General features: G+C 51.4%; 1 protein-coding gene across 5 annotated transcripts in view; it reads left to right on the top strand.

Moving 5' to 3' along the window:
- The window catches only part of JCAD (junctional cadherin 5 associated), an 83,989-nt gene that overhangs the window by 64,620 nt on the left and 6,067 nt on the right, over positions 1-13,302 (top strand). For all 5 annotated transcript variants that reach the window (XM_086714646.1, XM_086714647.1, XM_086714645.1 and 2 more), the window contains one exon: positions 4,485-8,233. In XM_086714646.1, coding sequence (XP_086570772.1) covers positions 4,485-8,233 — 3,749 coding nt within the window. The remainder of the gene's footprint in view (positions 1-4,484; positions 8,234-13,302) is intronic.

The raw sequence follows: 13,302 nt of genomic DNA, 5'->3' as shown, positions 1-13,302 counted from the left end.
ATTAATAATGATGGCATGCCTTGGAGATATTTTGGGTTGGGTTATGAATTTTTTGGTTTTCTGATGCATATTAAAGCAACGTGTACACCATACTATAGTCTACTAAGTGTGCAACAGTGTTACATTTGAAAAAGCAGAGTATATACCTTAATTTAAAATATTACTAGGGGCGCCTGGGTGGATCAGTCGGTTGAGCGTCCAAGTTTTGATTTGGGCTCAGGTCAAGTTCCTAGGGTCGTGGGACTGAGCCCCGTGTCAGGCTCTGTGCTGAGCATGGAATCCACTTAAGATTCTCTCTCTTTCCCCCTCTACCCCACTCATGCTCTCTCTCCACAATAAAAAAAAAAAAGCAAAAAAACATATTGCTGAATTGGGGTGCCTGGCTGGCTCTGTCAGTAGAACATACAACTTTAAAAAAAATTTTTTTTAATGTTTATTTCTTTTTTTTTTTTTTAATTTTTTTTCAACGTTTTTTATTTATTTTTGGGACAGAGAGAGACAGAGCATGAACGGGGGAGGGGCAGAGAGAGAGGGAGACACAGAATCGGAAACAGGCTGCAGGCTCCGAGCCATCAGCCCAGAGCCTGACGCGGGGCTCGAACTCACGGACCGCGAGATCGTGACCTGGCTGAAGTCGGACGCTTAACCGACTGCGCCACCCAGGCGCCCCTTTTAATGTTTATTTCTGAGAGAGAGAGAGAGAGCAAGGGAGGAGGGGCAGAGATATATGGAGACACAGAATCCGAAGCAGGCTCCAGGCTCTGAGCTGTCAGCACAGATCCCAACATGGGGCTCGAACTCATGAACCACGAGATCATGACCTGAGCCAAAGTCAGACGTCCAACCGACTGAGCCACCCAGGCACCCCAGAACATGTAGCTTTTTATCTCAGGGTTGTGAGCTCGAGCCTCATGTTGGGTGTAGAGATTACTTAAAAAAAATAAAATAAAGCATTAAAATATTGCTGAAAATGCTGACCATCATCTGAGCTTTCAGTGAATCGTCCTTTTGCTGGTGGAGTGTCTTGCCTCGAGGTTGATGGCTGCTGACTGATCAGGGCACTGGCTGCTGAAGGCAGGGGTGGCTGTAGTTTCTAGAAATAAGACAACAGTGAAGTTTGCCACATTATTGACTCTTTCTTTCGCAATTGGTCTGTAAGATGCGATACTGTTTGATAGCACTCGACCCACAGTGGAACTTCTTTCACTATTGGACTGAATCCGCCCAGACCCTGCCTCTGCCTTATCAGCTGAGTTTATGGCATATTCTCCATGTTTTGCTGTCATTTCAACAGTCTTCACCAGGAGTAGACCCCATCTCAGGAAACCACTTTCTCTACTCATCCATAGGAAGCAACTTCTCATCCATTGAGCTTTGATCACAAGGTGGCAGCAATTCAGCCCCATCTTCAGGCTCCGCTTGTAATTCCAGTTCTCCTGTTGTTTCCCCCCCATCTGCAGGGACTTCCTCCACTCAAGGCTTGAATGCTCAATTTGTAAAAAAAAAAAACAAAAAAAAAACGTAGTATCTGTGAAGCACGATAAAGCGAGGTATGCCCGTGATCGTAATGATGGATGCTTACTATGCATTTACCATCCGTATTTACCATCCTGGCTCCCGCAGAGCGGCAGCCTCCTCCTGTGTGTTGGGAGTGGTCCCCCTTCAGACAGTCCCCACCGTTGTCCCCTCCAAGGCCTTCCCCTGCTGTCGCCCGGACTCCTCCCTGTTCACACCATCCTCTCTCTACCACCTGTCGGCTGCAAAGTGGGCTGTGTTGTAGAAGTCGTTTGGAACCACAAATGACACCTAAGCACATGGAAAAAAAAAAAGGTAACCTCAGAAGTAATCAAGGAAATGCAAATTAAAACCAATCAGGAGTTACTTGCACTTCTATAATAAGGAAACAAATTGACTGGAAAAACCAGAGATGGAAAAAATCAGCAAGACTGGTGCCCTGCACTGCAGGTGGGAGAGTAAATTGGAACCGAGGGCAGATCTGACGATATAGATAACATAATGCCCCCAACCCACTAATTCCTTTTCTAAGGATTTATTCTACATAACCTGAGACACGCTCAGTGTTTGTGAATGACAGTGTTTCTCAAAGCGTTTAGAATATAATCTACGTAGATGCCCAGCAGTGGTTAAGTGAGTCATGTGCATATGACACAATACTCTTCAACTGTTAAAATTATGCACTTGAGGAATTTTTCATTACATTAGGAGAAGTAAAACGGAGTGGCTAACTGAATGGGCTTCATGGAGGGTCACACTTCCTGGGTTTGAATCTTTCCCTGTTACTTACAAGCTGTACCACTTGAGAGAGCTGTCAAAAGCTCTCTGTGCCTCGGTTTCCTTATCTGTAAAAGGGAGAGAGAACAGTGGTTATAAAATTTAAAGGAAATGATTCGTCACACAGGGCCAGACACAGCGTAAGTGCCCAAGTACATGTTAATGTTACATTACTTCTGTACCTCAGTTTCCTCCTCTGTCCATGGGAATGACATCAGTTCCTATCTCCCGAGGGGTGTGGGTGCGCAAATGTACTGAAAGCACTAAGCATGGACTGAGCACAGAGTAACCGCCACGCAAGTGACAGCTGCTGTTTGCGCTGTGAGTGCAGGGAAACGTTCACAGAAAACCAGATCCCTCGTAGAGAACCAAGACTACTTGAGAACCCACATCTTCACCCACACAAAGACTGGAAGATATATATCAAGATAACTATCTCTGGGGGGAAAGATTCCATGGCGGTTTTGTTTTTTGTTCTTTCCTCTATTTTTCTGAATTGTCAACAACAGCTACATATTACTTTTATAATTTACAAAACAAATAGCAGTTTTGGAGCTGGAACATTGTCCGTGTAGCCCATGGTTAATCAGAGTAGGGGAGTGTGCCAGCGCTTCCTTCCAGTTGATGGTTTTTCTGTGTTAGGGTCCTGGTCTCTGGTCACTTGTACACAGAGCTGACTGTCATAGACAGTGTAACAGTTGTTCGGATTTTTTTTCTCCAGCTGCATTAGAGCAGAGATTCCAAACTCTGGCTGATGCTACTAGAATCGCTTGAGGAGATTTTGAAATATACGGGTGGCTGCTGGCTGGTCTGATTAGATCAAGATATTTGGGGGAGTGGGCCTTAGGCATAAGCATTTCGCAAAGGCTCTCAAGGACATTTCTGCTGTGCAGCCTGGTGATGGGGGGCGACCTAGAAGTAGGCTGGCGTTTGCCACACCCTGTCCCACCTGGCAGGGGCTTCTGCCACATGGACAGAGCCCCCCTTCTTCTGGTCAGAGTCGGCCCGAGCCGTATTCCCACATCATCTAAGTTAAGACTCGCCTGGAGGGCTCATTACAAAAATGTGGGCACCTGGACCCTAATCCAGACCTACGGAATCTGAACTTTGACAGGAGTGACGTGGTCGTGTGTGTATTTACTGAGCCCACTGGGTGATTCTTGCCATCAGGGAAGTGTGGGAACCCGGCTGAAGTCCTGGTTCCATCTCAGCTGCACACTGGGAATATCAGGGGCGCCTAGAAACACGCCGATGCTGGGTGTCCCTCCTGCCTCCACAATTCTGACGCAGTGGAGCTGGGACACTGTCTGGGCCTCGGGACTTGTGAAGTCATGGTTCCCAACAACTAGCAGTGATGGTTCTCACAGTGGGGTGCTGGGACCCCATCGCTTGGGCACATGTTAGAAATGCACATTGGGGAGGGGCACCTGAGTGGCTCAGTCAGTTAAGCGTCCAGCTCTTGATTTTGGCTCGGGTCATGATCTCACGGTTTGTGGGATCGAGCCCCACGTTGAGCTCAGCACTGACAGCATGGAGCCTGCTTGGGATTCTCTCTCCCCTCCACTCTCTCTGTGCCCCCAACCTCAAAAAAAAAAAAAAAAAAAATCAAAACTTTAAAAAAAAAGAAATGCAAATTGTAGAGTTCCCCGCCTCCCCCCCCCCCCCACCCGAAGCTGCTGAAGCAGAAACTGGGGATAGGACACAGCAGTCTGTGTCCTTAGCAGCCCTTTCATGATTCCTGCTCATGCTGACGAACCACCGCTCTAGGGTGGGGCTGTGAGAAGCAGGTTCCCAGACTGACTCCTGAGAGAACTCAGTGGTCTGGCCTCTGTGGGGCGTGGACTCCCAGTGGCCCATGACCACACTTGAGAAATACTACTTGCGAGTTTACCCTTGCTCCCTTGGGCATTTCAAACTTGTAAGGGCCTTGACATCTGTCAAGTACCACCAGTGGCCTGATGCTCTTGTGGGAAGCCTGCTGCAGAGACTCCTAGGCCCTCGGTGGCAAAACATGTGGCTGCCTTCCAACCATAATTAGTTGGGACGTGTTTTCTTTAAAGTCAGTAAGTACTCTGGTTAGGAATACACTTTTCAGAAGTACTGACCTGAGTTTGACTCAGAAGCAGACACATCCACATTTCTTCCGTGTGGTTCTTCCCCTGGTATAATTTCCACGCCTCTCTGTTTCGTAGGTTTTATCATCAGCCCGTGCTGAGGTGGTCCTCTCAGCCCCAGACCGCTCACGACCACGCCTACTGGAGAAGAAAAGGACAGGAGGTCGGTGGCTTGCTGGGGCCAAGGGCCCGAGAAGACCCAGAGGTCAGAGGGATGGCCCAAGCCCACAGTCTGCCCGTTCACATGAGGGAGGGCCCATGGGAAGTTGGAGGAAGGACAGAGAACGTGATGAAGAAGGCAGTTTGGGAAGAAGAGCTGAGAATGGCAGGACCTGCCAAGTGGCAGAATATAAGCCTGGAGAGCTGGAACCAGCCAAGGAAATTAGGGAGGCAAATGTCTGATGGTGATGGGGAGAGACTGTTTCAAGATCTGTACCCATTCGTGCAAGGAGAACATGTGCTGAATTCCCAAAGCAAAGGGAAATCCCAGTCATTGCCCAGGGTTCTTTCCCCTGAGGGCCTGAGTTGCATGGAAATTCCCATTCCATTAAATGACGGACATTTTCCAGGTGTTCCTAAAATGCCATTTTATCCCCCAAATTGTGCGCCAAATTTGGAATCCAAAAGGAACCCCGAGAAGGGGGGTTCCTCGGTCCCTTTCCCCCGGCCTAAGTTTGGGAGACCCCTCAAGCCTCCACCTTACGACTCCCACCAACACTCCAGGGCGGGCGTGGAGGCCAGTGACTCTCTGGACAGTCAGCAGGCGGACTTGTGCGTCTCCTACTCGACCAAATCCAGCGAGCCCCGGCTGGAGCCGTGCGCGCCCGACTCTAGTTTGGAGCCTCCCGTGTACGTGCCTCCGCCGTCGTACAGGTCGCCGCCCCAGCACATCGCAAACCCCTACGCGGAGGACACAGTGCCTGGGCCCGTGTGTGGTCCCCGTCAGCAGCAGCATCCGTTGGAGCCGGCCGGTCCCCCTGGCACCGGCAGTGAGTATGGTGCAAGCCCACACTCTCCTCGCGGGGTCCCTCAGCAGCCCCGGCTGACCACCGCGTACGACGGCTCCGTTCTGTATATTCCCTTTGACGACCCACGGATACGGCATTTTAAGCTGGCCCGCCCCCGGGGTTTCTGTCAAGAAACAACAGCCAACGAGAAGTCCTACAACTCTAGTCCCAGCACTGCCCCGGCCCCCGCTCATGGCAACGGTCAACAAGATGGTGCCGTTTTGAGCCCACAGAGTGTGAGAACCTCGCCGGGGGGTGTGAGCGGCCCGGCCACTGCCGATCCCAGTCTCTGGTGGCTGTGGGACCAGCTCCCCAGGGATGCGGAAAATGGCGCTCCTGACCAAAGAGCCCACGGCGCCGTGGGGGGAAAGTGGCCTGCCCTGGACGGCGGCCGGGGCGGGCACACAGAAGGCCTCGTCTCCCCGCCAAGCCCGCAGGGCGAGAGTACCTGTGAAACTCGAACCAAGCTCAAGAAGTTCGAAACTGGGATTCGGACCAAGAAAAGTTCAAAGAAGAAAATGAACGAGACAATATTTTGTTTGGTTTCCATCCCAGTTAAATCAGAATCACATCTGCCAGATATAGATACGAACAACAATGACTTAAAACAGGGCACTGATAAAAGGAATGGGCTTGATAAGAGCGCAGCCTTGCAGGAACAAAGTCTGCTGAGCATGTCTTCCACCGACCTGGAGCTGCAGGCACTCACAGGAAGCATGGTGGGGAGAACAGAGTTCCAGAAACAAGATCTGGGGGAACCAGAAGAAGGCAAACAAACAAATGACCTCAGATTCATTCACCCTGCACAACACAGAGAGCTCAAGTATTCTGGCTCGTGGCCAGGGCACCAGTACAGAGATCAGCAGACCCAAACCACTTTTGCAGAGGAGTCCAGAAGCGCGCTGCCCCTCCCCGGTCAGAAGCCGGGAGGCTCACCAAAAGCAGTGCTGACTCCAAAATACTCAGACCCTCTCGTCTCTGAGGCTCACGCGCCCACGGAGTTAGCTCCCGGCGACCGAAACGAGAGGCCAAGTGCTCATCACCCGAAAGGCCAAATGTCCCTCAGCCCCTCCAGCAACAGTGCTTTCTCAAGGACTTCCTCCTGCGTAAGCCAGGCACCTGTTTCAAAAGCCGGGCCCAGTCAGGCCTGCGCCGAGGGCCGTGGCCGCAGAGCCAGCCCCGTGCCCAGGGGCGACGTGGTGAAGGGGGAGACCACCGGCCCGTGCAACAGCAAACAGCTGTTTGGTCAGTTTCTCCTGAAGCCAGTTAGCCGCCGTCCGTGGGATTTGATTAGCCAGCTAGAGAGTTTTAACAAGGAGCTTCAGGAAGAGGAAGAGAGCAGTCCTAGCGGCAGCGACAGCGACAGCGACAGCAGCAGCGAGGACAGTGACACAGAGTGGCAGCCCGAAGGCCGTGCTGAGGCCACGGGCAAGCACTGGGGCTGCGGGGGAGACGGCCAGGCGTGGAGGGTTGAGGAGCCCGGGGCCAGGCCGGGAAGAGCCAAGAGTAAGTCCGAAAGCTGGAGCGAGGGGCAGAAGCCTGGCTGGCCTGGCACCCGTGCTCAGTGCCCGGGCCCCGTGGAGGTGGAAGGAGGCCGGGGGGCGGCGGTGGCGGCACACGGAGGCCCGATCGCCGACGAGGGAAACCAGGAGGTGGACCGCGCACTGAACACCGAGCCAGCCGTCAGCCCAGGTCCTGTGAAGAGAGCGGCTTCCTCCAGGTCAGGTGACACAAAACCAGTGCCCTCGTCGGATCCAGCCTCGCTGAGGCAGCCCCCGGGAAGCCAGGCACTGCCCCGTGTTCCCATTTCTGCCGAGCTGAGCCCAGCGACCCCTCGGAAGGCCGGTGGCGAGGAGGGGAGGAGCCCGCCGGTCCCGCTCGCTCTTGCCAACAAACCCCGAGGGCTCTCGGCGCCGGACTTGAGGTCTGTGGGACTGACGCGGGCACAGGAGCAGAGCGCCGGGAAGTCAGATGCGTCTTCAGGTGAAGCCAGTGCAATAGAAATCCCCCCAAATGAGTCCCTTCAAGCAAGGGCTGCGAGGATCCTGGGCATCGAGGTGGCCGTGGAGTCCCTGCTGCCAGGCACCAGGAGAACGGGACAGGACCAGCACCCCGAGCCTGACGGAGGTGGCCGCGGGCCGGAGGCCCCCAGGGAGGAGCCTGGGTCCGGTTCACAGCTGGATGACCCCGCAGCGTCCCCTGACGCCTTTTACGGCAGGAGAAAGTGCGGCTGGACCCAAAGCCCTCTCTTTGTAGGGGAAAGGGACAGCGCCCGTCGCGCTGCCCTGGCCGCTGAGCCCTCAGGTGCAGACGGGACTGTCCCCAGCAAGGCCCCCAGCCCCGAGCCTCAGTACAGTCCCCAAGAGTCCAGGTCCTTCAATCCCAAGGACATGGGGACAAAACCACCCTTCAAGTCCACCCTGTTCCATTTTATAGAAAGGACCCCAAATATGCCAGGCTCAGAAAAGAGGCTCAGAAGCACTTCCAAAGTGATTGAAAGTTTACAAGAAAAACTGGCTTCGCCCCCTAGGAGAGCAGACCCCGGCCGCTTGATGAGGATGAAGGAGGTGAGCTCCGTGTCCCGGATGAGGCTCCTGACCTCCCGGAGCGCTGACTCCACGGAGGAGGCCGAGGAACCGAAGGCCGAGAGGGACCCCGGGATGCAGCCCGGAGGCCCGGTGTCTCTGAACTCCGGGGACCTGGCTCGGAAGGCCGGGCTCCCGCTCGTGGTCTCCAAGGGCGCCCTCCCGCCTGAAGAAGACGGTCGTCCAACGGCACACGGGGAGAAGAAGACCGTCCATCAGGATTTCTGGTGCCCAGGTGAGGAGTCAGTGTGCAGGCAGGCGTTACAGAGTATTAGTGTGGTGCTCTGAGCGTGTCACGCCAGGCTGGGGGATGATGCCAGTCCTGCGCTGGTGAAGCTGATACTGTGCATTGTTGCCCCGAAAGGTTCTCCATTGTCCAAAGAATTATCCGGAGGCTTTCCTTAAAAATCAAGATCGGTAGTGTACCGTAAATGGTTGTATATTTACAGAAATTCCTTATGCAAGCAGCTATATATAGGTATCTATACAGACACATTTTGGGCCCCGTACCGTGCAGAGGTAAATCAGTAAAGTACTGGAACTGTGCTGCTGTACCGCGATGAATCTTGTAGGAGGCGACAGTGTGTGCTCTGCACCCTCCCTGAAAACAAGCGCTCCCCCCAGACCCCCACATGCTCTTTGTACCAACCTAATCATATGATTAAGTAAACTACGCAGCCCAGGATGCTGTCTTACATTGTACCTTCCAAAATCCTTTGGCCCTCATTTTATGTTTTTGCTACCGGCCATTTATGAAACTTTGAAAAGCTTTAGTAAACAAAAGGAGCAGTTTGCACTGTGTCAACACCCTAAACAGGGGGGCTCCATCGGTTAAGTGTCCGACTTTGGCTCACATGATGATCTCACGGTTCGTGGGTTCAAGGCCCACGTCGGACTCTCTGCCGTCAGCACAGAGCCACTTCGGATCCTCTGTCTCCCTCTGTCTCTACCCTTCCCCCTTTCACGTCCTCTCTCTCCAAATAATTAAATATTAAAAAAAAAAAAAAAAAGTTCACCCACCAGCCGTGTCCCATAAGGTCCCCTATGGTCTTATGCACTAAAGCCCAGGACAGAGAACTTAGGCAGCAGGGCCTGACACGCCTCTGGGCCCTCTCCCTTCTGTCCCCTTCACACCTTCAGAGTTGCTCTGGTTCAGACCACAAGGCGGGTTCCCAGTGGCGGCAACGGGGATTTTCCCCAAACAGTCTCAGCCTCAGCTCTGACACAAACAGGGATCTCTGTTTCTGGCGTTTTCTTCAGGGCTGGGGAATTATCGATTATGTATCCTAGAACTGATTCGAAGAAGAGTTGTACATGTCAGAAGGCCCACATGCAAACCGCAGACAGAAGAGACCATGAATCATTCACACCTTTTTACAGCGAGGCGAATCCGTTCCCTTGTGTGCGGGACAGCAGGGACCCTGGGTCCCAGGCCCACCTCCGGAGCCCAGCCCTCTAGTCTTCCTGAACACCCCCGTTCTCTGCTTCCTGTGGTGAAATCCAAGGATTTAAAAGTCAGTGGACAAGCTCGCTTGTTTTCAGCTAGAAAAATCCAGAATTTTTGTTTCATGAAACGCCTACTTGGCACTTTAAAAATTTTCCCACAAATGCAGTATGATTCTTCAATGTTTTTTTTTTTTTTTTTTTTTAATTTATTTTTGGGACAGAGAGAGACAGAGCATGAACGGGGGAGGGGCAGAGAGAGAGGGAGACACAGAATCAGAAACAGGCTCCAGGCTCTGAGCCATCAGCCCAGAGCCCGACGCGGGGCTCGAACTCACGGACCGCGAGATCGTGACCTGGCTGAAGTCGGCCGCTTAACCGACTGCGCCACCCAGGCGCCCCTCACAAATGCAGTATGATTCTTAGGAGTGTTAGATGGTGTTGCTTGGTTCCTTATACAAAATACATTATTGAAACAAGCCATTTGTCAGGGCTCTGTCAGATCATCTGACTTAGCAAAGTTGGTCTTTTCTGAGAAAGAGAACACTAGGATGTGGAACCATTGCCATAAGGGCAGAAAAAGCGTTACATGGCCCATGTTTTAAGCTGTTGGGATTTATTAGGTTTCTCCTCCTCTCTTGGTCCCCCCGCCCCCACCTCCCCAAATATGCCCACTTGCTTTTCAGTACGAGTTAAAATGAGTTTCTTTATCAGTCCTGTCTCATCCTGAGAATTGTAAGAATTTTAAAATAAGACAAATCCAGGGCGCCTGGGTGGCTCAGTGGGTTAAGCGTCCGACTCTTGATTTCGGCTCAGGTCATGATCTCATAGTTTGTGAGATCGAGCCCCACATCAGGCTCTGCACTGACATCATGGAGCCTGCTTGGGATTCTCTATCTCCCCTCCCCCCACTATCTCTCTCTCTCTATCTCTCTCTCTCTCTCTCTCTGCCCCTTCTCTGCTCATATGTTCTCTCTCTCTTTCTCAAAATAAATAAATAAACATTTTAAAAAAATAAAATAAGACAAATCCTGCTATAATAAAACACCAGGGTGTAAGATTTCTATGTCTCAGTCCATGGGCACATATTCTGGGCAGTATTTTGTAACACAGAAGTTTTAGTTCAGTCAAGTGCCCCTCAATGTTTAGCGTGATCCCTTGGCATGTGAATGAGGTTGGAGAGGTATCTGAAAACATGTAGATCGTGCCAATTTTAGTGTTAGCTAGCCATCTAAAACACCTCTTCCGTGACCTTATTTTTTAAAAAAAAATTTTTTTTTCAACGTTTATTTATTTTTGGGACAGAGAGAGACAGAGCATGAACGGGGGAGGAGCAGAGAGAGAGGGAGACACAGAATCGGAAACAGGCTCCAGGCTCCGAGCCACCAGCCCAGAGCCCGACGCGGGGCTCGAACTCACGGACCGCGAGATCGTGACCTGGCTGAAGTCGGACGCTTAACCGACTGCGCCACCCAGGCGCCCCCTTATTTTTTTTTTAAACATAGTGACTAACAAGTAGAATTTTTTTTTCTCCTCTCCACCTGATGCATTTGTTAATCAATAATGAAATGACCCAAAATCTAAAGGCAGAGAGATACTCATGATGCCACACAGATACCGGTGGCATTCTTAAGCAATTGCATAGCAGGACACCCCGAAGGACGGTTTCATACCCACATAGGGGCTCCGGTGAACCTCCGTCAGTCCTTCATGGCATGGTCACCAGGCCTACACAAAATCAATCGTCTGGAGAGGAATGTGGATCATGTGACTGAGATAGTCAAACTCTGAGATATGTTCACTTTTCCACTAGTCGTTTTACAAGTTAGAGTAAAGCCTTACCACGTTTTCACAGATGGACTTCTTGGACTTTGTTTTCCTTTTGATACATTTTATCATTTTATGCGCAAGAATTATCTCCGCCCCCACCCCTCCCCTGCCCCCCTCAGCCCAGTGTGCAGGAACCACTTCACTGCTCCTGAATTCACAGCCCACTTAGATTCGGATTTTGTTCTGGAATTTTAAAATAAAACTATACTGTGAGTATCTGTAACCTCCTCCCACCCCCACCAACATACACACATGCACACACCCTTCTAGAACTTAATGATCTGTGTTGTGATGGAGCGCCTACTGTATCATAAAGTATCTTCACACCGCTGAAAGACAGTCCTTTCAGCTGACATCTTTTTAGTGGTCTTTTGGGGCTCTGGCCAAGAAGTCAGCACTTCAAAACTAACTCAGGTGACAGCAGTCCATCCCTTCTGGGTGGATTGTGTTCCAATTCGGAAGTGTAATCCCAGGCACTGGCAGTGCTCAGAATGTTCTGGCTCCATCAGCTTTGGTGGCACACTCCATCCATATGGGTGCGGGAGGGAACAAGGAGAGACCAGCCAGGGAGGGTGCGATGGAGCCGTCTGAGAAGGCTGGATGTCAGCACGATGTCAATGGCAGTAGCCCTCGAGGGTGTTAATACACAAAATATCCACAGGGGTTGGGCCTTACTGAATTGTCTTCACCTGAAATATTGCCCACCAGAACCAGGATTCTAACTACTCAGTAACCTGTCTGTCTTCTAGACCTGCTAGCTCCTTATTACATGTGGGTCCTTGAGCGTTTGAAATGTGGCTCATCCGAACTGAGATGTGCTATACGTGTAAAATACATGCCAGAATTCAGAGACTTAGCAGATAGAAAAGTTTAAATTTCTCAACAATTCTTATGTTGATTACCTGTTGAAATGATCGTGTTTTTGATAGATTTGGTGAAATGGGATATATTATTAAAATCAATTTCACCCGTTTCCTTCCATTTGCCTTTTTTTTTTTTTTTAATTTTTTTTTTCAACGTTTATTTATTTTTGGGACAGAGAGAGACAGAGCATGAACGGGGGAGGGGCAGAGAGCGAGGAAGACACAGAATCGGAAACAGGCTCCAGGCTCTGAGCCATCAGCTCAGAGCCTGACGCGGGGCTCGAACTCACGGACCGCGAGATCGTGACCTGGCTGAAGTCGGATGCTTAACCGACTGCGCCACCCAGGCACCCCAACCTTCCATTTGCCTTAACACAGCTTGTAGAAAATTTTAAGTAATGTTATGTGGCTCACGTTATATTTTTATTGGACCTACATGCTCCACGATCTGAAGGAGCCCATTGTTCTCCAGAGTTCTAGCCCCAGTTCCCTGGCTCCAGGCCCTTAGCTTCATCAGTGGGGTTCGGGGGTACACGCACGGTCTGTGGAGGTGTCTCCCGGTGCCTGGCCCGAGGTGAGCTGCTCAGTGCCCACTGTCTGTGTACCTCAAGGCTCAGTGGATGCTTAGCCTCCTGGCCTGTCACCAGCTGAAAGCGTGCCCTTCCTACCGTGTCATCCATTAGTGACCGCTCTCCTCATTCTCGGTGGAGAAGAAGATATTTTTGCTCAGAGGAGGCCCCCCACTCAGAAGCAGCCCCACTCAGAGGCTGACTGAGCACAGAAGTGTAGCGCTCAGCTGTTCACATCCTGTGTCGTCACACTGGGCGTCGTTCAGCGTAACGTGTCAGAAGGCAGCCGACCCACCTGGACTCCACTTGCTTTCAGCCCAGTGGTGCGGTAAATCACGTTCGAGGAGGAGCAGACTGCTCTTCCTAAACGCAGACGCTTTGTCCTATCTGGCTTGTGATGTTGGGCTCAAAGTGCCGTAGGCACGCTCTTAGCGTCACGGTTGTCTTACGTGCGCTAAACATACGGTGGCTATGCCGAGAATGTGTGAGGAGACGTGGTAGCACATTTTGTGGCTAGAAAAATTGGGATGTACGTGGCCTTCGTGATGTACAGGGGTCCAGATGGGTTTGGGAAGAGATCGTTCTGCCACCGTTTTTAT

This window comes from Puma concolor, chromosome B4 (genome assembly GCF_028749965.1).
Source record: "Puma concolor isolate L17-30 chromosome B4, mPumCon1.1.hap2, whole genome shotgun sequence".
NCBI classification, from domain to species: domain Eukaryota; kingdom Metazoa; phylum Chordata; class Mammalia; order Carnivora; family Felidae; genus Puma; species Puma concolor.
The sequence above is the reverse complement of the archived record's forward strand: the minus strand, read 5'-3'. Positions and strand labels throughout refer to the sequence as shown.